This window comes from Tauraco erythrolophus, chromosome 1 (assembly GCF_009769465.1).
Source record: "Tauraco erythrolophus isolate bTauEry1 chromosome 1, bTauEry1.pri, whole genome shotgun sequence".
NCBI lineage: Eukaryota > Metazoa > Chordata > Aves > Musophagiformes > Musophagidae > Tauraco > Tauraco erythrolophus.
In genome coordinates, this window is record NC_141465.1 from 78239936 (window position 1) to 78265482 (window position 25547).

Consider the following 25547-nt stretch of genomic DNA (forward strand, 5'->3'; position numbering starts at 1 on the left):
CCTTTAAAAGATGCAAGCCTGCTGTTTTAATTACCTTTATGTTGCTATGTCTTCTAAGCCTCAAATACTGTTTAGACCTTCATTACTGGATGAAATTTTTAGTCACATTTCAAAAAAAAAAATGGCAGATATAAACCCTATTTTCATTCCCATTAGAATTTTAACCAGTATGAACATTAGTTGCTAGAAAGACTTTTGTTTTACACCAATAATAAAGTTTCTCGCAGTGAGTTGTGAACATTTTACGTGTGTTTTCTAGAGGACCCTCCCTCTTTTGTTTCCCCTTCTATTACACTTATATATAAAATGCATTTTCTCTAAAGCACAAAAATAAAAAGAACTTGTACTCATCGTTACACATCACACCAATTGCACAACTGGCCTGTTTCAGACTTGTTTGAGCTTGCAGATGTTTTAAGAACTGCATTTTATAAGACCTTCAAACCTAGTATTGATATAAAGTAAGGACATTTTTTGTGGCTGTGAATGGGAGAGAAAAGATTCATTGTACTTTCTGTGATATAGCTCAGCATCACACGCTACACATAAACAGTATTTATAAAATTATTCAAATTATGGATTTTTCCACTTAACAATACTTTTAACAGATTAAAGGTCTGTGAAGTGCTCTGATATTATCATTCAGTTTTCCAGTGAAACCAATGTATCACACACCTGCGATAAAAATACCTGTATATTTAGGTCATTATTGCACATTTATTACATAATGTATTCTTCCTAAACATCTCAGAAGTGATGTCGATTTTTATGTCCAGAGGATACTGTTAGTGGCAATGTCACTGATGACAGTGAAGATACTTCCCAATATAGACTATGAGATAGAAAAAGTCTGTAGAGGATAACCATGGAGATGCACTGACAGAGGATAACACCTATGGTAATAATCTAGAGACAAAAAAGAGAGAAAAGGAAGAAGTAAGTGAAAAAAAACCAACACCAAACAACCTAAAATAAACGTCTATCAGCATACTGCATAAGCGTTCGAGGTTTAACCTTAAACCTTATAAGAATGCTGCAGCTACAAAAGATTTGAACATGAATCTCAAGACCAGGATTCAGACTCTCACACCTGGGTGTTTTTAAATCAGCAGATAGCCCTGGGCAAGTCACATAACCCTTCTGGCGGTCTCTGTTCTGGGGAATTTCAGACTTGCAATTCACCACCCATGCAGTTTTACAAGCAGAGGTGATGTTTAGATATTCTATTCTTACAACAAACAGAGCAGGGAAAAAAAAAAAAGCCTGAAAACACTTTGCACTAGCACAATCCTGGAGCTGTGAGCACAGTGGTTTATCAGTATCACTTAGCCAGACCTCTTTTCAGTGCCAGTCTCTTCGTCTGTAAAGATATGTAAGGCCGTATTTACTGAACGCATGAAGGTAGCTATTGTTTCCGAGAAAGCAAAAGTCTAAGTTTATGTACAAGAAAGTCTTTTAAAATAGATGTTTTTTCTTAAACGAATATGGTATTTATTGATCATGCATTTCTTTATTATATTGAAATGCATTTAAAGAAGGAAACACAGCTAAATTAACATAATGTAGGAACAGCAGCTGCACACAATGCTTAAACTTGCCCAAATGCAAGAGTAGAGCAACTGTAATCTTCCTTCAGTAAGCTAAAAATCTCACAACATTGCAAAAATTTCCTTTACTGATCCTACTTCTAGAGCTTGTCTCCCTGCCCTGACGATGTTTTCATCAAGCAACAACAAAAAGTCTCTTCATTAGTAGCTCTAAAGAGGTCTTTTTCCTCTCCTAGATTTCCTTTTTTTTCCCCCCTTCCAAACTCAGATGTGTTTCATTTACTATATATTTTTAGTGGAACCTTTTTCTTTCCCTTACATATCCTCTACACAAGTAAAAGCTCAGTTTCTGAGAATGCACAGATGGTTATAATGAAAAAGAAGAGAAGCAAACTCTACCCTGGAATGAGGTAGTCAATCACCTGAGAATAGTAGCGCACTTTATCTGAACACGGCAGGCTCCGCACACTAGTTCTCTAGTTCCCAACGTGTTCAAGCAACCGAGAAACCCAGTGAATCCTCCTTTGTTTTTAACCATTTAGCGCTTACAAACCAAACTACATATTTGGACAGATTTCTTAAAGAACACAGTTCAGCTACAGGTTCCCTGACCTATTTAGCCACATAAAGCTTTTAAAAGATCAAGACTAAAAAGCAAACAACGACGAAAAAAAATTCACTGATTTATCTTTCTACTAGCTTTGTTAAAAGAATCCCCAAGGTGTTTTTAATTAAAAAACAAACAAGCAAACAATAAAACAAAACACCCCCTCCACATTTTCCTTTGACTTAACAATCCCCCGCCCCTCGCCCTTAACCTAGGAATGATTACCCTTAGATGATTCAAACCCTGTATGCCTTTGTACAATATGACTCACATTAGCATCAATGAGAGCTGTGTGACTAAGACTTTTCAAGTTGCTTTGGGGTCATAAGATTAACAGCCTAAGAGCATGAGTTTGCTAACAAACACTGAACATGAAGAACAACTACTATTCAAATTCCATCTCTTTTATCTTGCCTGTACATACCTTTTCTCTTTGATATTCTCTGAATATTACAGAAATGGTTGCAAGACATGGGTGGCACAAAAACCAGAGAATGCAAGCCTGAAAGAGAAGATGAGTGTAAGTTATAAAATGACTACATGCCAGTTTAGAAGAAAGAGATGACAGTTACAGGAACTGCATTTACATTTCTGTCTATTTTATGAACCCATTGTTTAATTTCCAATCAACAGAACGAAAACCACACAATGAAAGGTGGGATTTCTGTTTAAGAAAAACTCTATACTCCTTGTCAAATTAAAATGACTACTCAGAGTATGATGACAGGGTGCAATTTAATCATATCACACACTTAAAACACTAGCTTTCTTATGGAGGAAAAGAGTTTGGTGCTTCAGTCGACTGTATGCCACAATTTTATTTACAGCAGAAGGGATGAGTTTCTCTGAGGTAACCCATACTTTGGCAAAGGTGATATAGAATTCTCTTTTCAGGGTGCTTCTCTCCACTGTGATGATCTGGTAAAGACCAGCAGCCAGTGACAAAGCTAGGCAAACTCTGAGGCCAATAAGTAGTCCGCTGGCTAAGCCATGGTGCGAATGGTAGCTGTGGTGAGTCGTATCTTCAAACTGCTCCCAAATTAATAAAAAGCTCTGGAAAGGAACAACAGCAGCAAAGTACATTTAGAATAAACAAGGTTATGTTAAAACTCAATTAATCTTCCCATTGCAGATTAAGGTATCCGCACAACTGGTCACGCACCACTCTGCTTGTTTGAGACCGCTGTGTTACACAAAAAGCCCCCAGTCCCAAATGCTTCCGGGCACTACCTATTCCTCCAAGTGGAACTAGCAGGAACAGAGTCTCACTTCTTGCATTCCGTAACTTTTAGAAAGCTCGACAAGTTAATGTTTCCTCTAATTTGGATAGAAGGAATGTGGCACCTTAGCATAAGATCCAAAACAACCATCTAGTTAAACAGTCGGCCTACTCAGCAGGAAGCCCACTGAAATGATTCCACAGAGCTACAGGGAGGTGTCTCCTTCCACTTGGGATCCACAACCTGTAAAGCTTGTTTCAAAGGCAGGCGACTACGCCTTTTCTTTCAAAATCCTAACAGGATTCACTTTTCTTTTTAAAGATGGGGAAGTAAGAGGGTGGTGCTGCTGCCCCTTTTATACAATAGCCTAAAGGCTCAAGCATTCACCCAGGTTGAACTTGGATCTCCCACAATTCCCTTCTTTGCCTAAAGGATATCCAGCTCACATCTCCCACCTCCTTGGAGAGTGCCCCAACTGCCAGGCTATAGGCTGTTCTTGGGTGGGCCACTCTCCACCCCTTCTATTGAAGCTGTGCCACAGTGGAGAAAAAAATTCAGCATCAGCTAGGTCAGAAACTGTGAGCGAGCCTGACTCTGCAAGCAACCGGCTCGGAAACCTCCTAGGGTCCAGGAAACGGAGAGACACAGGTTCCAAATATCGTTGCAACATCTGGACAAATGCTCTAGTCAACAGGTAACTACACAAAAGACAGTAATCCTCCTTAACTCTCAGCACTGTACCCATTTGCTGCAGAATCCAATTTTGTAGGAGTGCTGAGAGAAAGAATACTGGGATTCTCTAAGGAAAAGTGGACTGAGAAGTGCCTAGTTTCTGAATCTTAGTTGGGTAGAAGGCAGGTGCCTACTTGCTGCATAAAAATTGAGTCTTGCTGAAGAATACCTTTTAAAGATTTTGGGAACGTTAACGTTATAAATTAGAATACTCAGAGTTTAGACTCTACCAGCATCATGTAGCAGCTGAATGGCATTTGAAGACCTGAATATACACTGGAATCCAGTCCACCTACTGTTCACATCTAACTTGCACTTAGGTTTCAGGTGTCTAATGAAGCAACCTTTCTGAAGAAAGGTAGGCAAATTTGATTTATATGAGTGAAGTAGCTCTGAAGACTCTCAGAAGCAGACATTGTATGCCTCAATTTAGAAATCTAAATTAGTCAGATTCCTTTCTGAACACATTCAAAGGCTCTCTCACTACATAATGACATAAAGACAAAAAGGTTACTAAAATTAACTTTTTTTTTTTTTAAAAAATGTGTAATCCACTTGTGCCTTCCAAAGGTGAGTGTCCTTGAGTCTCATCAGTCGAGACAGGATCATTTTCGCTTAGAATATCTTTAGAGAGTACTCTCTCGCTTTTCCTCTCCCTTACCTAGGCCATGACACAGCAAACATGACTGCTGTCATTTCAGTCACTCCTCTACTACCTGGATGGTAAATGAAAGGATGGAAGAGGTACAGAAGAGAAGCATGCACATCTTGAACATCAATGATTACTAGTAAACAATCTGACCAACATGCTTCAAATGTTCTCCCCGTAACACTCCATTCCTGGGTTACTCCAAGCAAACATCTTCAAATGATCAAATTACTTGACTGAGAATTCTGTCAAAGTGTAAGACTGGAATAACACATTTGGTAAAGCTGGGCCTACAGCACTAGTTTCGTCATGAAACTGGTAAATTCCTATCACAGAAGTTATTTCAGTTCAGGTAGAATGTGCCCAGGCAACAAACAAGGGTTCTACCAGTTACAAAATCACTGTAGCCTTGTGCAGAGCATTTTCCTTCTTGACATTTACACTTAGGAATAGACAATGTATTTAACTTCCCCGGACTGGACATACACTGTCTGAGAAAATTTAAAAAACCCTCCACTTCTGTATAGAACTTTCCTGACAAAAGCATGCATCTGGGGGGAAGAAATATAGGCTGATGGAGACGGAACTGTGATACTGCTTTAAGAAGAAACTTTAGGTAGATCCCAGGGACAGCTTAACCTTAAAGAACAGAGCTCATGAGGGTTTGCATTTTCCTTAACTTACACCAATAGTAACAGCAATGAAGGAAGCCACTTTCATGAGAAGATGACAAAGAGCTGGAGTAAAGGAATCATGAGAACAAAGTTCAAATCCTCATGAGAAAATAGTGTCTGACAGCAGGTTATGCTCTGGACTAGCCCTTCAAAGAGTGTAAACAACACAGGAATCAGTTGATCAAAGACTGTGTGTAGTGACACCAATGTAAGATCACAGAAGTCCAGCTTCCTTCAGTGTCATTAGATTATTTTAAAATAAGCAGAAGGCAGAGGCATTAGAGGCAGAGATGGAAGCATCAGGGCAACACACTGGAAACTCGGACAAGGTGAATATGTGTCATTGCTCTTACTATAAGCTGGGACTGTTTTCACTCACCAGAGAAAAGCAGGATCCTATAAAAGAGAAATCTCTGCTACGGAGTGTTTCTAGGTTAGAATGGATTAAGCAATCTGCTCTCAATGAAGGAAGAGCTCTCACAGACAAGCATGATCTGAAGTGAACATCTCTTTGGCTGGCTATGACTGAGAATTTAAGGTGAACAAGCCCTTAAGTCCCTTTACCTTGACCAGAGAAAGGCATGTGTCAGCTCACTTCGCTCCAGTATCAGGAACAAGCTGAAAAAACACCCAGACACCAACCTGCTGAAGTGGATATCATAGACTTTTTTGTTGTTGTTGTTGGCAGAACTATTTTTGAGGTCTGAAAAGAAATCAGGGAGGAAATCCTAATTTTTATCCAGAAGAACTCTGCTTAGGCTGTAGAAAAAAAAGAACTGGACAAGCTAGGTAGCTGAAGAGCTGACTCACACTAGCTATGTCCAACATTAAAGTCACAACTGCTTCTTCACAAAGTAAAGAAGAATGACCATCTCCTTGTTTAATACTCTGTTCAAAATGCCTGATTTCACCTGCACATACTTCTGACCTATCCTGGTTCACAGTAGACAGCAACCACTGTCCAGTACTGGCCTTCCTCTTCAAATGCTAGAAAAACGTTTGCCATGGACATCATCCTGATGTTCCAGATACACAAGTTGAATCTTCATATCCATACAATGAAGAACCAGATACTCTTCTTTTTTGTCATGAGGAAACGACTATGGTAGAACCCCTCCACCCCTTCGCTATGCCAACATTGACTTTATGGCAAGCTAAGATAACATATCAATCTCCAGTAACAGCAGGTTCTCATGGGACAGATCATCTCTGAGAAGGAAGGGAGAAGCAAAAGCGAAATGAAAAGTAGCACTAAGGCAAAAAGTGGATTAACTAGCTGCTTCTAACTGTATCTAGTACTTGTGTATCTGATGTCATGCAATGCCACTACAGTAAAAAATGGTTTAGATCTAAGGTCAGAGGCAGAGCTCATTCCGAACACACCTTTGAGGTGTACCCAAGAACCCCTGTGAAGTGTGATGTTTAACGCGGTAAGATTCTATGTCATTTCAGTCAGGTTCAAAGTGAACAGTTATCTTTCTAGAATCATTGCCTCTGCTCCGACCATCCCTGAAAGCTGAAACTGCTCAGGTCTATGTGATGGGAAAGGCCTGCCATCAATAACGTTTTGAACAAGGTTTGTGCCTCAGCAGCAGAGAGTGGAATCTTTAATGAATACAGAGTGGCCTGGGAATCTTTTGTTCTGAGGCTGAAATAAAGAACAAGTTAAGGCAAAGGGAGATGTTGAATGGCAGACTTGTCTCTCCTTTGAGATGCTACCTCTTTGCAGCCGCAAAGACCACAAGAGATTTGCTGACTAGGAGGCTGTGTCCACCCTACACTGATGGCAACCTGTAAACAGCCAGGAAAACTACTAGTGTGTCTGAAAGAACAAAAAGAAAGAATCTATAGCATCAGTACAAAGAGGAGGAAAAAACCCTGAAAATTTGCTGAGTAATTTGAACTAGTAGCAGGCAAACAGGGTCAGATAGTTTGCCAGTCAAAACTGCAGTTAAGTTGAAGAATAACATGTTTTCCCAGGCTGTCCACTTGCTTGACTTGCCTGAAGATGAGCTGAGGACAGGTAGTGTAGAACATCAGTAAAACTATCATGGTTTAATCTCCTATCTGCTGTGTTAGGGTAATGCACGTGGTTTCCAGCACCCTTCACAGCAAGTCCTCAGAACATCTCTGATTATCCGCATAAGTCTGTCCAACCTCTGGTATGCGAGGAAGCTGGCTCTTCCATAAGAATCTCTGGGCAAGAGGAGGACAGAAAGGAGCTTATTCTGGGTTTTTAATCACTAAAAGTGCTCATTGACTACCTTGTTACAGCAGGTCTAACAGCCATGTCAACCTAGACAGACCAGTGAACGACACACTAATCCAGAGAATGAAGCCTTGAGCTCACCACCTTTGACAGAGGCAATGCGGTCTGGATTCTGGATCCTGCTCCCCTGAGCTCAACTGCCACATCCTGCATTAAGGAGAAGAAATCTGGCAGGTGGTTTATTTTGTATGTACTGAACCATGAGACGGAAAACACCCTCTCCAGAAGGGGCAAGGATACTCTGGGCGTCAGGGAACTCTTGCTGAAGACGGCAAACACTGAGATGGGGGTGCAAAATCACCCAGTCAATGACATACTCTAATACTCATATTCCATTCCTACTAGACTCCTGTCAAACCTGACATTCCCAACAGTACCAGGAGGAGAGATGGGGTAGAGCTGTGCCTTCATGGTGAAAAGCAAGATAGCCAACTTTGTGCCAATGCTCCAGTGGCGCTCAAACAGCCAACACCAATGTGTAATGGACCAGTCCTGGGGGAAGCAGCATATATGTATGATACCTGCCCCAATTTTTACCACAAGTAACAATCAAAAAAAAAAAAATCAATCTGATGATACTGAGTGTCCTTTCTATATACAGTTAAAAGGAAACAACAACAAAAGGCTTTCCAGTCTCGAGTGACAGAGTACTAACACACCCATACGTATGTACAAGTGGAGAGGCATGAATAAAATTAAATACTTTAGAAGTCTTCTTTACTACTAGTATGTAAAATTTCTGGTGCTAGATGGGTGTCAAAGTAAGGTGGAATGAACCTATCTTTAAACTTCAACAGTCTCATTGACCTTAATAGCCTTGGTTTATATTCTTAATTAGCAAGAAATGTCAGCTCCCAGCTACTCTTAATGTTTTAGCAGTCCACTTATTTAGTTTGGAAGCTGCACTAATTACAGATACTACCCAAATGGCGCAAAATCTTCAGTATAATCTCTTCCTCATTACTGTCTCCAGTTTCTCCCTGCTCTTCTCTTTCTCAATGGCTTTCAGATTCTCTTGTCTTTATGCCATGATTTAAAAAAATTTGTTTACAAAAGGCACCACTAGGGTTGGATGATCTCCATTACAATTTAAGTTACTGGTTTACTTGACTTTCTAATTTATACTAATGGAAAATATTTGAATTAAATTATGTGTCAGACCATTTGTATATTTGCAAGACCAATCCTGCACATGAACCTTTCAAGAATTCCCTTATATTGAATCAAAACACCATTAGACATCCTATTTGAGTGGTTCTAAGAGGAGGACACTGAGGATTTCATATTTCTTTTGGTGACAGAAAAAATTTATCACAGCAGCTTTTCTTGTCTTTCCTCTCGTTCTGCTTGTTGTCACCCCCCACAATGTAGCTCACAACCCCTCAGCTATACTGATCACAACTATTTATACGACCACGTTATAAATCAGATCACTAAAATGACCATGCTGAAATCTTTTTTTTTCCCAACCTAGATAATTCCACTGATCTTGTTTACAGTATAATCTATGAACAATTGGCACAACCAGGAGTTTGGAAAACTGTGGGAACTTCTTAAGTGGTTTTACTGCTGAACAAAAACACACTGTGGAGCTACACCTTAAATTGTTAAGTAAAGAGAAGGTGTTGTTACTTATTAGACATACTGGGTGCACATTATGCTGTAGGTTTTTCTTCCAGTCTTGAAACTCCCTCCCTCATAAAATATTGAAATTGGTTCACGGTTCTGTCATACTTAATAGCAGCTGTATATTTCAGTATAAGAACAAATATAAATACAAACCTGTGTAACAACAACTACTACAGCAATGCCAGTAGATGCTGGAGTGGAATCCCACTGAAGAGGTCTGCCATGAGATTTCTTCATTCTGCCTATGGTCCAGCCCATACACAGACTCAACAATAAATAGAGCATTTGTATCTGTGAGACTATGTCACACACTATTGAGAACAAAAGAAAAATAAATAGAATCACACAAAAAAAGTTTTTTCTAAAGCTAAGACAAATATTCTATATGTTACAAATGAGGAGTGGACATTTATGCCTCTGTATCATCTTTAATCATAATTTTGATAATAATTTGACTAGCTGAAGTTGCTTTGCCACAAAATGTGGATATTTTGAGAAGTGATCAAACAAATCACTGTCAGCTGTCCTCTAGTTATGCTGCAGCTTTGCAACAACACAGGCACAGTGCCACATCCTTCCAAATCCCATTCTTGTGTTAAAGAAGTCTGGGCTTAGGAGTCCATCTACATAAATACACTTAAATTTTAAAGAACTAAAATCATATGTATGTTAATCACACTGCAAATACAAAACATGATGAAATGAACTCCTTTCTTTGCTCTGAAAAACTTTTGTTCAAAAATCAGATAGTTGCATTGTACTTTAAATTAATTGCACTTTGTCTTAAGGATGCAGTAGCTTGCAACAGAAAGCACAAATATTTAGGACAAGTTCCACTCTGAGATACTTAAAGGGGAAAATATAATGAATAACCCTAACACAGACTTCATTTGGAGCAACAACTTGCCTGTATTTCATTTTATTAAATGCAAACTACCTTTGCCTCATTTTGCTATGTCCATTTTTTTGCTGTGTTTGGGAACAATTAACACATACTCCATAAAGTTATATTCTTAATCAGCGTCTCAAACCTGTATTTGAAGCTGTATCTGAATAAAGAAAACTTCAAGCTAAAATATATTAAAGCCTTTACTTGGTAGCCTTCTACTGACAGTAAAGAGAACTGAAGATTTCTTTCTGGGTGATTGTTAGCTTTAGATCTGATAAGTTTTTGACTAAAACTTATAAATAATTTTTATCTTGGTGTTTGGACTTGGGTGTAAACTGGCCCATTGTTCTGGTATAGCAGAGATGTACATGAAAAACTGATTTTTATATCATGTAAATTGAAAATTTGGTTCAGAAACTCGAGTCTGAGCACTACACACAATAGTGCTTTCTTTTTCACTCGGTTAATATTTTAGTTCAATTCAATTTGTTCCTTATTTGTAATTTCCACTTATACTACCAGGTACAAGAGAAATATTTCTATGTAACAAAAGCAAACTTCTACTTTTATACAATTGGACTGTATTATAAAAGACAAATATACTTTCACTTTTACTAAAAATATTGGCACAGAAAATGTTGCCACTGTATAGAGATTAATATGCACACATGGAAAGTGTCTCAAATGAAGATCAGCTACAATATTTCCCTGACACTCAGCAATACTAGCAAAATATGGATATTAAACAGACTTCAACACACTATTCCTGGGATTTATTTTATATTCTCACAGTTTATATGCTTAAATGCTTCTTAATGTATTCAGACACCTTTGCTGGTTAAGAAATGTCAAGAGCTTTTTGTAAATAGAAACTTGCTTGTTCTTTAATAAAACGAACTGGCACTGGTTTTCGGCAAAATGATATTGGAATTCTTTTACAATGCTAGCTATGGATACATAGTATTTGCTAGAAAAAACTGTTACATGAACTTAAGACCTGCCAACCAATCTAGAGAAACGACTGAACAAATCTGGATGTTCTAGAGAGCATCTGATTTTCTGTCACTCCTTAAGATAACCTGCCCTACAAGTTACAGCCAGACATCATCTCTCAATCACATCCTGGATACAGATACTGCTTTGCTATAGTGTGGCAACAATTCAAGCGGATTCCCAGACAAAATGGTATAAGACAAAAATTCAGTATCAGCTTTAGTCTCTGACATTTCCTACACCTTGCCAGAAAGTAAGAACATCGAGAGAAATTTCTAAAATTACAATAACCCCACAATATCCAGGGTCAGTGTAAAGTCCCATGCTACTGAGCTGATACCGCATTTGTCTGATCTCATCTCAATTAATCTTTTTTGGCTGTTAAACAGGCATAATAATGTTTTTGACTTTTCACATTTTGATCTTATCAAAAGTTAAAAGATCATCATTTTGATGCTTTTGAGTGCCAGCGTTATTTGTGTGATTTATGCTATTAACTTAGGCAATAAATTAGACCGAGGGTCAGGTCTTTAGACATCCTAAAGACTAAATAATGGTAGGAAAAGAGTAATTGCTTGGGGTAGCATCTGACCAGGTTTCTAGAAAGAAATTCTGGCCCCACTTAAGTCAACAGAAATTCTACCATTTCCCTTTAACTCAGATTTCTGTTCTGATATAGGAAAAATGGTAGGTATCATCTTCCATTTTCAAACTATACTACTTGCTACCAGCCATTCTTCAGAATGACAGCCATTCTTCAGAATTGACACTGAAGCTTTCCACGTCTATAACTTCTGCTCTTCTACTGTTTTGAGAACCACGAATCTTAAAAACAGTAGGAAAGGAAAACTCTCTTAGCTGAATTTCTTAAGTTCTGCTATTGATTCAAAAATATTATTTTATTCTTAACAACCTTTGCTTTAAGCAAATAAAAGTGGGCTCTTCACTATAATACATACATAGAAAGTCTAACATGCAGCTCTGAATTTCTGGCTGTGTAGTTAACACTGGGTTTCTCACTGTGGAGGAGTTATGACTACCTCCATATTCTCTAATTCCAGGAGACAAGAGGGAAAGTTTAATAATACATTTGCTGAAGAGGCTGCAAGGAGCTGCTAACTCAAATGGTTAAAACAAGAAAGAAGCAATTACTGTGGTGCCAAGTGCCATCAAGAGGCAGTTAATTCCAACTGCAAGCTTCTAAATGATCTCTAGGAAGGGAAATATTGTTCTATATAGGCTGTTACTCTCCAACGCTATCTCACTACCACAGCACTTCTTTCTCGGGGTGCTTCGAGTCCAACAAAAGGCAATGTATTTGCTTAGAAAGAACCCCCCCCCCCGATGCTTCAAATGTGAACTACAGAAAAAATCCCAACTTTTAACCCTGAAGAATCCAGCAGGAGTAAATTAGTGCATTTTGAGAAGGGACATAATAGGAATTCAGTTCCAGTAAGAACTCAGAATGTCTAAATGGAGGGGAGAAAAATGCTTTGTTAACACCAGTTCTTTACATGAGCATTTTTTGCATCACTCTAATCATATCACTTGTGCTGTAAAACACTTACTTCTTCATTATAATCAAGGTTAAATTTGCTAGTGAAATGACACACTCCATAAAATATGATTAAGTTTCCCCAAAACCTTTACTACTCTAGATCAGGCAAACTCTGCAAAACCCTTCAACATATTGAAACATTTACTCACAAGATAGGCATGTATTTAAGTGTTTGTAGGGTGGAATCTTCGGACAAGAAAATCTTTTAAAAAATCCTGAACAATATCACAATTGTATAACTTCAAATAGAGTTGTAAACATTCAGAATCTGTTTTTCAGAAGTGCGACTTTTAGTATTTTACATTAAAAATCCAGTGGTATGGTCCAAGATAATTCGCTAATGTATTATACAGATTTATGTGTGGGAATATGTAAGGAACAATAGACAAGCACACTCACATTCTGCCAGACTTCCCATAAAAGGTGCTCCTATTCCATCTCTAGAATAACTGATAAAAGAATAAAAGATGATATTTTTAAGTGAGCAAGTCTTAAACATGCGTTCTCTCTTAAAAGTACATTTAGGCAATGACATAGTTCTAAAAAGTCAGCTCTATGTTTTCATAGATTCATAGATTTTCTAGGTTGGAAAAGATCTTAGAGATCATCCAGTCCAACCGTCCCTAATTTCCCATTAAACCATATCCCTAAGTAGTTCATCCACCCTATTCTTAAACACATCCAGGGATGGGGACTCAACCACCTCCCTGGGCAGCCTATTCCAGTGGCTGACAACCCTTTCAGAGAAGAAATTCTTTCTAACATCCAACCTGAATCTCCCCTGACTAAGCTTATACCCATTTCCTCTTGTCCTATCACCCATCACTAATGTAAAGAGCCCCTCCCCCACCTCCCCACCATCCCTTCTCAAGTATTTGTAGGCCGTAATCAGGTCTCCCCTCAGCCTCCTCTTCTCCAGGCTAAACAGCCCCAACTCCCTTAGCCGCTCCTCATAAGTTTTATTTTCCAGCCCCTTGACCAGTTTAGTTGCCCTTCTTTGGACCCGCTCCAGAAGCTCAATATCTCTGTTAAAGCGAGGGGCCCAAAACTGGACACAATATTCCAGGTGCGGCCTCACCAGTGCCGAGTACAGGGGCAGGATCACTTCCCTGTTCCTGCTGGTCACACTATTCTTGATACACGCCAGTATCCCATTGGACTTTTTGGCCACCTGGGCACACTGCTGGCTCATATCAAGCTGGCAGTCAACCAACACCCCCAGGTCCTTCTCCGCCAGGCAGCTCTCTAGCCATTCCTCCCCGAGCCTGTAGGGGTTTTTACACCCCAAGTGAAGGACCCTGCACTTGGCCTTATTAAAGCTCATGCCATTGGCCTCAGCCCAACGATCCAGTCTGTTCAAATCCCTCTGAAGGGCCTCCCTACCCTCGAGCAGATCGACACAGCCTCCCAGCTTGGTGTCGTCCGCAAATTTACTGAGGGTACATTCAATCCCCTCATCCAGGTCATTGATAAAGATGTTAAACAGAACTGGACCCAGCACTGAGCCCTGGGGAACCGCACCGGTGACCGGCCTCCAGCCGGATTTAGCCCCATTTACCACCACTCTTTGGGCCCGGCCATCCAGCCAGTTTTTAACCCAAAGGAGGGTGTGCCTACCCAGGCCAGCAGTAACCAGTTTCGCAACCAGAACACTATGAGAGACTGTATCGAAGGCTTTACTGAGGTCAAGGAAAACTACATCCACAGCCCTTCCCTCGTCAACCAGGCGGGTCACCCTGTCATAGAAGGTGATCAGGTTTGATTGGCAAGACCTGCCTTTCATAAACCCATGTTGACTGGGCCTGATCACCTGGTTAATCTGTATGTGCTCATTAATAGCACTCAAGATAACGTGTTCCACGACTTTGCCTGTCACCGAGGTCAAACTGACAGGCCTGTAGTTCCTTGGATCCTCTTTCCGCCCTTTTTTGTAAATGGGGGTAACATCCGCCAGCCTCCAGTCCAGCGGAACTTCCCCAGTGAGCCAAGACTGCCCAAAGATAATGGACAGGGGTTTGGCAATGACATCCGCCAGCTCTCTCAGGACTCTCGGGTGGATTCCAGTAGGGGCTGGAGGTGATCTTTAGACCTCCTATTGTTATTAATGTATTTATAGAAGGACTTTTTGTTGTCCTTTACGGAGCAGGCTAGTCTAAGTTCCAGTTGGGCTTTTGCCCCTCTGATTATCTCCCTACATGCCCTAACTTCCTCCCTGTAGTCCTCTCTGGACACCTGCCCATTCTTCCAAGACTTATAGACTTCCCTTTTTCTTTTGAGGTGTTCCCAAATCTCCTTGGTCACCCAAGCCGGTTTTCTACCCTGGCGGCTCGATTTCCGGCACACAGGGACAGCTCGCTCCTGTGCCTCCAGAATTACCTTTTTGAGGAGTAACCAGCCTTCCTGCGCTCCCTTACCCTTGAGAGCTGTCTCCCACTGTACTTTATTAACCAGACTTCTAAACAGTCCAAAGTCTGCTCTCCCAAAGTCCAGCTTGGCCATTTTAGTGCTTTTTTGTCACAATCGCCATCAGAAAGATCATGTACTGATCTTTACAACACAACGCTCTTCAAGTCTTAAGACTGAAAGCAAAGATAAGCAAAGATACCTTGAGAAATGCAGGTAGTTGGCAAATGCTGAGCCAGCCTGCAACAGCAATGCAATTGTCAGCACCTTCAATACAGTGTGCATAGGTCCACGCTTCTTAATTGTTTGCCACAGGGACTGGGCATATATGCAAGCAGTTACGAAGTATGCTAGGACAAGCAGGAAAAAGAATTCATGTAATCCTGTGAAAAAAGAAATACAGCTTAGTTTTTATAAAGAAACATTGCTAGTAGCAGTAAACAACTAAAACAAAATGTTTTTTATATAATCACTGGGAAATACTTAGTAACTGTCACCCAAAAATGGTAGTACCGATAAAATGAGTAAACCAGAGCCTATTTTATCCAATAAGTCACTGAGCTTTCTTGGGGAGCTGATTATTGTTTGATCTGACAAAGTATTTATTATTTTATACCTTTCCTGAGTGTAGGAGAGGTTTTGTTTAAATACGAATAGCTTTGTAGCAATTACTGCATTAGTATAAAGTGGCATACAGTTTTGTGATAAACAGAAAATAATTGTAGCCCATTTGATCAGTCAGAAACATATTTATTCACATTTTTAGCTCTCTTTTTTTTTTTTTCCCCCCTTCAATTTTTAAAGGCACAATCTGAGATGAGAGAAACCCAGAACAGACTTCTGTTGACTCTATTTAACCACTGGGTGTCACACTTCCTCCACACAAAGTCCAAGAAGCACAGCTGACCAAGACAGAAAACTTTTAGATAAAGAGAAATGGAAAAAAAAATAGCAAAAAGAATAATAATAAGTTCATAGAGTGGATTTTTTTCTTTTGCATCAATCTGAAAAAATGTCGAAAATTTTTTATATTATTTACAAAACAGAAGTCCTCTAATTTTCAGTTTGGCAGTGGTCTGCTAAAATGCTTCCCTGAAGACCTGGATCCTGGAAATCTATTGTCTGGAAGCTTTGGAAGCCATCATACGAGCTCCCAAAGGGTCAAAGCCAGTAAGCTATAAGCAAAAATGAGTAAACAGATATTTCTCAGAGAAAACTTCTGTTTTTCTTCTCCAACCCTCCTTGAAACCAAGCGGTGTCCACAGAATCAGATTCTGAACAACGTTTTTCCTCCAGCAGCAAAACGATTTGGCTAAAAACTTCAACCAGCTCCACCCAGAGATTAGAAACAGAGCAATTACACACATTTCAATACCTACGTGGAAAAACATTAGAACTGGATGAGTTCTGAAGTTGGTTGTGCGATAAATTCTATGGCTAAAATTAATTGGCTTGGACATACATACAGTGAAATAGGAGAAAAACAGCATAAGGCAATAAAGACTCATAAACCAAAAATTTCAGGGCCACTCTGCTTTGCTTGTATACCTGTACAAAAGCATGACTTATGACTGACAAAAATATGCATTTTAGACCAAGTCTCTCACTCTTTCTTTCACTCTTTATTTTTCTGCTTCAAAAGACACCCACTGAAGTCAGCAAGGATTTTGTAGATAAATTATTTCTCACCACGAATGGGTACACACAGAAAACTCTTTAGGTAAATTAACTAGCTTTTAATAAACACTAAACATTTAGGATAGAAAGCCCCTTCCAATCAGAGACAGATTGTAGATGATTGGCTTGAGACCAAAAGGATTTAAGAGAAAGTTGCACTGAAATACAACTACAAAAAACCCAGAAGGGTAGCTTTCAACCCGTCTTTTTAAGTTTCCTGACTTTCAAGAAACCTACAGTTGACACAGAAAATAAAACGTATGTACCTTAATTTGAAACACCTAACTTCAAAGATCTTCAAAATGCTGTCTATCTGGTCAGTTGCCCTTAGAAATCCTACATTCCACTGGTACCACGTCTTCCGTAAAAAAACCTACCATATAAAATGATAAAAGATTACTTGCTAGGGATCAGAAGACAGGCCTCCTCCTCTCTCAAGGCAAACGTCTTAGTCACAAGGTTACAGTCTCAAGTTCTTTCCTATACTTCCCTTATAGTCCACTTAATTTTGAGATCTCCTGTGTCAAGCCACAACTTTAGTAACTAAAGTGAAGGGTGACCTAACTAGAGCCATCTGGAACTATGTATATTTCAGTTGCCCCAGTGAGAAAACCAAGAAATTAAGCTCGATCTTTTCTTTGATGCCCTAATGTTCTATGCTGCACATCTCTATGGAAAAAGGACAAAAAACATTCCTCAAAGATGCATTTAAAAAAAACCCACACAAAAATAGGGGGAGAGAAGAAACCTTCATCAGTTCTTTGAAAGCAGACACAGGCACATACGGCAGTATTGCAGGTTTCAATTCTGAATAAACAGAGGTGTTCCTCTGCAACCATGGAAGACATGGCATGTAAAGCTCATCTTGTTTCCTACTTGTTAGATCTAAATATATGCATCCAACACATTTATACATCATCTTGTTCAGCACACAAGCTGTTCAGAGTTCTGCTGCCAAGTGCTCAAAGTCTTCCTACAAAACTAATATAGAGCTGAGATGCCTCTCCAGCAGGTCTGTACACCACTTTTAAGGGCCACATGATATCTTATAGTTGCTTTACCCCTTGATTCAGTAAAAGAATGACACTACTGCTTTTTGAGAATAAGTAACACAGAATTCACTTCTGGATACAGATTTCACCAAATAAAAACTGCCAACTAACTCTGTAGCACAATTAAGAAGTTAGAGAGACAGGTAGGTCACCTTATAAACATTGAAAAATGGATGATTAACAGGGCTACTTTCTTACAGATTCTGCTAAATGTTTCAGTGATTATTCGCTTCCCTTCAAAAAGGGAGCTGCCTTTGTCCCCTCTATATCCTCTTGAGACCAAGAATGACAGCGGGGCACACGATTCTTAGCATAGCCATTAGGTTCATTCTGGGCACTCAGGTTAAATCTGTATCTGATAGCAGACTAAGCCTATTGGGCTCTTCCCTCACAACAGACCCAGGTTAGTGACATCTTGATGAGCCTCCCAGAGCAGGGAAGCTAAGCACTGCGGTGAAGCACACATAGATCGGTTTGGATTGCCCAAAGCATAAAATTTTATGTGGGCATTTCTTCAGCTGCTGTCTTGAGTCTCTTCTAGAAGTTTTTCTTTGCAGGTTTAAAGATTTAAAATTGCTTTCCTTAAATAAAATAAACCAAAATCAAATCAAATCAAATCAGGACTGACAAATATCTCATCTAATTCGTGGCCTGTGACTAAGATACTCAGAAAGACCTAGACTGAAATTCTGTTGGTGAAATGTTATATCATGCATGTACTCCGATTGCATAGAATCAAACTTTACAGAGCTAAGGAATTTCACAAATTACATAAGCAAATTCTTTAAAATCAAGGATTAAATTCATATTCAAACAGAAGCTTACAATTTCAACAGGGGAAAATACCTATTAGCAACGATGTCGACACTATCTTTCCTTGTACATCTAAGCTTCCAGTTAGACAAGTTTTGGAAAGTCAGTCTAGAGAAAGGGAAGGATTTTTCTGTAATGCTGGAAAATTAATTAAAAGTTTACTCTCTGTGAGAAAGTAGAATCTGAAATATAAGAGACTCTGCTATCCACTCCCCACTGCCACACTTTTCCAAGCACAAAACGTACTGATTTGTTTGGGTGATCAGATCCTTAACTTACAAATCTAATTTTAAGAAAAAAAAAAAATCTTACCAGATTCCCCTGCGCTAAAGTGATCTAATGGATTCCCTTCTGCATCTGGGTTTAGTAAGACCATTTCAAACTGAATATCCTCGGATTCAGAATAATTCTCCTCGCAGGTAAACTTGTCTACATAAAACACATACCATGTTTCTGGATAAGGAATCTGGGACACTGTCAGATTTTGCTCTGTGTGGTTCACAGTCACTTTGAAAGAAAACAAACAAACAAAGGAGTAAATACTCAATTAGTTGGTTTTTGGAAAACTCATCTCTGACTGAAGATAAAATTTAAATCCACAACATCATATCCAGGTTATAAATGATATACAGTACAAAACAGTCTTTATTTTGAAAGCCAGCTGTAACACCAGAGGCCAAACTTCCATCCTCGTCTTTTGTTTTGAATAGGTGCAGGCAAGGGTTGGTGAGGATACACACCACATTCCATCTCCCAGCTTTTGGGTTCGCTGGGAAGGCTCCCTTCTCCCAGAAGCCACTAACTGAAAAACGTGTCTCCTATGCTTAGCACTTTTCTGTCCTCCAGTACTGTACTGATGGGACTAGCTATTTTCTATTAGCCAACAGGTACCTCTGCAGTATGAAAAAATTCCTCTGTGAAATTTATTCTACTCTATTTTCAAAGACATTTAGAGCACTGAACAGTAACAGCCACATGTGAGACTGATAAACAATAGTGTGCACGCTTTCAAGGTGCAACTTAGCATATTTTACAGCATCTTCCCCAAACCGTAACAGACAGCTAAAGGCAAAGACCACTGTCTAATAACATTGCGTATTTCAAATCAGTTTACATTTAAAACCAACTATGTAAGAGACCGAAGTTTCATCTGCTCATTGATCTTACCACTATTTTTCCTAAAAGCAATTACTAATGAATGCACAATCTTTCAAAAATAAACACTTGCTGAAAATGAAATCTGTGGCTCTGTATGTTTGGGTAAAACTGTAAGAACAGTAAATGCTGTTCCACTAATTACTGAACTTGAGTGCTAATCAGCTCAACCATAAATGAAAGTCACCTCTGTAGAAGAAATAACAATATAATGACCGGACCATAGATTAATTCACCTTGATGGTTTAAGATGACAATGGCTAAGGATGAAGAAAGAGAAAAATTTCATTGAAACTCCATAAAACAAACTATTTAAGTTTTTTATGCAAAAAGGTGCAAACATACCTACAAAACAACCCTTAGCAAACTCATTATCCCTAAGTATTTTGTAGACAAAATTTAGAACTAATTTCTAACTTGAAGCTTGCCTGTGAAAAACATTTATGTAATTTAAATACACTTGTTTCAACTTCAACAAGTTATTTTCCATTCACTGAAGGCATGAACTGATCAACATCAAGATCCAGGAAGAAATGTATGACACGTCTCTTTGCAGCAATTGTGATGAAGTACAAACTCAGGCAACACACAAACCAGAAAAAGAAAGTATTCCATCACAGGCAATTTGTCTTGTGTAGCTAACGGTAAGTATACATTCCACTCCGGAGCTACACATCTTATCAATCAAATATACAGAGGGAAACAAGCCCCTTCAAAAACACGAGATTTTTAAAAACACAGTTTTAGGATTTCATATGGTGCTTAATCCAAACAAAAGGCAAATTGCAGCTGCCAGGGGTGGCTTTGCTCTCCATGCGTACTCTCAGCTGAGTTCTGACTGTTATTTGCATCACTTAGAATCAGTTTTCCATCAAACCTTCAAGATAACTTAGAGGAAATGAAGTGAGATAAAAGAAATGTAATTGATTTTGCCCAAGATCAGCAAACAGATCCAACTCGCCCTGTGGTCATATGATTCCTGAACACAGTAGAAAACAGGGAGTACATTGCTGGGACAGACAGGAGTGATAGATCAACTGCCAGTCATTTCAGCAGCACTTCATGTTCAGCTCAGATCAAGTGTAGGGCAACTACATCTTTAGAAGTGACATCTGTGTAAGATTTCGTTATGACAATGTTCCAGGAGATCAATTTGTTACGCTAGGGATTCTGGCCGCACAGAGGAAACGTATTTAAAAAAGAAGCTGTATTCACTTCAGATACATTTGAATGAAGCTTCTAATATTAATTTAATTTCTTACAGGAAAATTCATGCTTTAAGTTTGTTTTGTAATATTATGATCAATATATAGTGCGAAAATTATTGTTTCAGTATGTTTTGTCTTCCAGTTACATAACTAAATACTTCCATGTTTTACCGTTCTGTTAAATTTAGATGGATCCTCAAGTTAAGCTTTATCCTGATTAGCTCATCTTTGATACTGCATTAAAAATTTTCTAGCATGTTTTGTACATCAAAGTGTGACAGGTTTGTGTGACCATGAAAATTAAAATACTCTTTTATTTTTGTTTTCTCATCTTTGAACAATGTCAGTTCCATGGAATTGGAGAACAGCCTGACAAATGAGAAATGTTCCTCCATAAACAAACAACAACAAGATAACCTGCATATTCTGTACCAGTATAATTATCAGCTCAAATATTAAAAACATTTGAATAGGAGATGCAGTGATGAATACCAAATTACAAAATTAAAGGGTGAAAGAACACCAAATGATAATGCAAGCAAGTTATAAAGTAAAGCAGCATAACCCAGATTAATTTTTGCAGATCACCTTACAGACGGGGCAGGGGAATGCTAATGATTATGAGGTTGTGAAAGAAAAAAAAAAAAATCCAACAGAGACAAAAGGTTTTCAGGTACAAAATTACCCTTTTACTGTGTACTTGGGCTACGTACTCCCACCTTAGAAGCATTCACTTCAGAAGTGTAGAGGTAACTACAGCAGGCTGCATCAGTTTGCCTAATTTTTTTCATTCTACTGCAATAAAGTCACAATTCAAACTGCATTTGACTGTCTCAAACATTCTCTAAGTTCTTCAGTTTCATCTTACAATGGTATTCTTTGTAAATTCTTTCACATACTCAACAAAACCTTTTTTTATAGGAAAGTCTGAGATTAAAACAAAAATGAGGCTTTTACTCCAAGTAGAGTTAAAGAAAATATCTCTACTGAATAAGTGAAAACTTCAGCCAAATGTGTATCCTTTGAGTTGTGTACAAGTGAAAGCATGAGAACAGAACTAGTCATAAAGTTTGGCTGTTTGCATTAAACTCGTTATTTGCAAGGATTGTTCATTTTCCAGCAATATAGTAAATCACAACTTGCAAACAAAGCCTTCTGAAGTGATGCAAACAAAGCAATTACATTTCCTTGTAATCATTTTTAATTACAGAAGGCCAAAGTCTTACTTTTAGTTAAGCTGATGCAAAGTCCAAATTCACTGTAATAAATATTCTAAATATACAGATAACTTAACATGGTTCTAAATACATAGATATTTGTCTTTGTAATTTGTAAAAGAAAAAAGTAGTAACTCACTTGTCAGCTGAGCTTTAGAGAACTTCTCTGTACAGCTGTGATCTTGGATACCATTCTGCAGCTTCTGCCATTCCTGTGCTTGAAACAGGTGAAGTCTAGCTGCTTTTGTCACAGCTACTGCTACGTTCTTGATTCTGACACACAGAACAGCATGATCACCTTGATATTTAAAAAATAAAATCAACTACTCTGCCTTGAGATCAGTTACAAACAACAAGTCAGTGTGGCATAGATTTTTTAGAAGTAGTAGCACTGAAGCTTCACTTTATTTCTTAAACTTTTACCACTACTTCCCATAAAAGTCTTCACACTCACTCAGAAACAATTTCTCTATATCTCATTAACATAATACTGCACGCACGATTCTCTATGATGGTACTTAAACAAACCTTCACCATAACTGAAATGTCATTAACCTTCTCTACTACAAAAAGTCTTCCCTCCCTCCTCTTTTTAAAACAAAAAACAGACTTCCAGATAAGCTTTTTTTTTTTCCCTTCCTCCTAGCCCAAATTTTACTTTTTCAAGTTCAAGTAAAGACAGTGCCTCAATCAGTCTCAATAACTGGTTCAAAGTCTAGTACTTTATGATCTTTGTAGCACGATTATGAGCATCATAGGGTAGCTCTTAAGTCTAATACCAGAAGGATTTATGTCAACAGACCTTCACGTTATGGACTGATTAGAGATAAACTACTTACTTACAGATGACACACATCAAATAGATACAAAGAAAATCAAACTTTGAGAGTGTTCTCTAACGTGTCAGTCTATCTATAGGCTGCATATTGACATTATGAAATAGTTTAGCAGTTTTAGAACCAGCTTATTTGACGCAATTTATCTTGTCTAGGTAATTCTACAATTCTCAAACTTATTTTGATAATTTTTTTCATTGCCACAGGCTTCTTTAATGTAACAGTATCCTAAATTAAAAGATAGGATCTAACAGAGAAGAAAACAATCAATCGGTACTGCAAGAGTACAAATCCATTCAAATTTAAGCAAGCTTTGTATGTTTTTTAAACTGTCAGAGCAATCTCCTTTCCCATCTAACCTACGCACCAGCTGGATGTGAGTCAACAGACTACTACTAGCTTCAAACAAGGCTTTGTGAGAAAGGTTTGCCTGTTCATAGATTTCTAGGTTGGAAAAGACCTTAGAGATCATCGAGCCAGCTGCAAGATAGTGGTCCTGCAATAAAACCTCAAAAGAGGTGATCTCCTGGGATCTGTAAAATGTTATATGGACTACAGTTTACCTAAGTCACTAATAAAAGATTTTGAAAAATTAACAAAAGGTTCTAAAAAAAGCCCATATGGCTTCACTAAGACCCAAAATACATATAGTTGTGATATTCATGCAGAAACAGGAATGTTTCTAAGAAAACATGCATCATCTACTTGTAGAATAAATTATATCTGAACACCTAAACCACTCATCTTGAATCTTAACATTCTTTTCTCAGATTTAAGCAGTACACTTTTTTTTTTTTTTCCTTTACATCTATTCAGAGCATTTCTACAATTATTTTCCAGGACAGTGATAATTAACTGCTTTCAAGTCACTCCACAAGCTGTTCCCACCCTATCTATCATCTCTCATTCAGCACTGGAAGGTCACATTCCAACTCTTCTTGGCTTATGCCACATTTTCCTTCATCCCATTAGATTTTTTTCTGCAAACATTTTTGTTTTCCTCTCAAACTAACACTCCAGTCTGAGAAGAAGCCTGTGTAAATATGCGAATTAAAGTGAAGCATCTTCATGGAAAGCTGGAGAGGGACTTTTGACAAGGGCATGTAGTGATAGGACAAGGGGCAATGGCTTTAAACTGAAAGAGGGGAGGTTTCCATTAGATCTAAGGAAGAATTTCTTCACTCTGAGTGTAGTGAGGCACTGGAACAGGTTGCTCAGAGAAGGTGCGGGTGCCCCATCACTGGAAGTTTTAAAGGCCAGGCTGGATGAGGCTTTGAGCAATCTGGTGTAGTGGAGGGTGTTCCTGCCCATGGCAGGGGGGGCTGGAACTAGATGATCTTTAAGGTCCCTTCCAACCCGAACCATTCTATGATTCTTTAATACCAAGTCACCACGCTTGCATGTATCTCTTTTTGCAAAGTAAAACTTCTGTAGCAAGCAGAGTAATTTCCAACCTGTATTTTTGCAGGGGCCATTCTAACAGCATTCTAGCCTGTTGCTAGGCCTCTTAACTAACAGTCAGGAATTATTACTAACAAGGAGTTCATAACACAGGAAAGAAAAGCCACTGGGAATAACCAGGTGAAAATTTACATTCTGACGCACAGTGATACAAAAGAACTCCAGTGATGTGAAAGACCCGTGCAACGTTAAGCATCGTTCTCAATCAGTGAAGTTCCAGGAGGGAAGGAGAGATGCACGTGACAGTTAAAACGCCTCCGCTCTCCCAGACGGCTCTCCCGCCACGTCAGGCTGTGGCACACCAAGCGCAGCGCCGAGCACCCCCAGCAGCACTTCAGCCGTTCTCCGACCGACACCGACGCCGTTCCCGCAGCACGACGGGCTACCACCAACTCCTGTTCCCACTGACTTGGTGCGGCCTCGCCCCGATCCAGCGGGGTCCCGCTTCTGGCCGAGCTTTCCATCACCCCTCGGGCGCTGCCCCCGGCTCCCGCCGCCCGCGGAGCGGAGCGGATCAGACCCGCTGGCCGTCCCGGCGGAGGGAGGGGGCTGCCGGCCGGACCCCGCCGCCGCTCAGCGCACCCCTCAAGCCGACGCCCGAACGGCTCCCCCCGGGCGCCGCTACGCCCCTCCCTCCCTCTCCGTTTCGCGACGGCGCGGCCGCTCGCCCGCTGCCCCGCTCCCCCGCTTCTCCCCTCCCTCGGGCACCCACCGTGGAACTGGAATCGCGCCACGGGCCGCCACGGCTCCAGCCAGGCGGCGGCGCTGGCGAAGCCGCCCCGCAGCGTCTTGCCCCCGGCGCCCCACCAGCCGGCGGCGCACAGGAGCCACAGCAGCCGCCACCTCATCCCCGGGCCCCGCCGGCGGCGACCGCCGCCCTCCCCCCGCTCCGGCTCACGCCGCCGCGTCACGTGACCCCCGCCCCTCCGGGTTACAAGCGGGCGCGGGACAAGCGAGC

General features: G+C 39.7%; 1 protein-coding gene across 1 annotated transcript; it reads right to left on the reverse strand.

Annotated features, from left to right (window-relative positions):
• Positions 1-718: 718 nt before the first annotated feature.
• Positions 719-25437, reverse strand: GPR180 (G protein-coupled receptor 180). The gene is made up of 9 exons (XM_086611356.1): positions 25302-25437; positions 22432-22590; positions 19025-19219; positions 15373-15553; positions 13167-13216; positions 9481-9638; positions 3016-3207; positions 2579-2656; positions 719-906 (listed from the first exon to the last, which is right to left on the reverse strand). The coding sequence occupies exons 1-9, from the start codon at positions 25435-25437 to the stop codon at positions 748-750; spliced, it is 1308 nt and encodes a 435-aa protein (XP_086467482.1). The 3' UTR covers positions 719-747.
• Between the last annotated feature and the right edge of the window lie 110 nt (positions 25438-25547).

Bases quoted from the DNA above. Each gene is read 5' to 3' on its own strand.
- GPR180 (XM_086611356.1), bottom strand. From the start codon at position 25,437: ATGAGGTGGCGGCTGCTGTGGCTCCTGTGCGCCGCCGGCTGGTGGGGC. The intron at 19,220-22,431 runs GTGAGTTACTAC...TTTCTTTCAAAG, and splicing joins CTCTAAAGCTCAGCTGACAA to TGACTGTGAACCACACAGAG. The intron at 9,639-13,166 runs GTGAGTGTGCTT...TGTTCTCAATAG, and splicing joins TATGGGAAGTCTGGCAGAAT to TGTGTGACATAGTCTCACAG.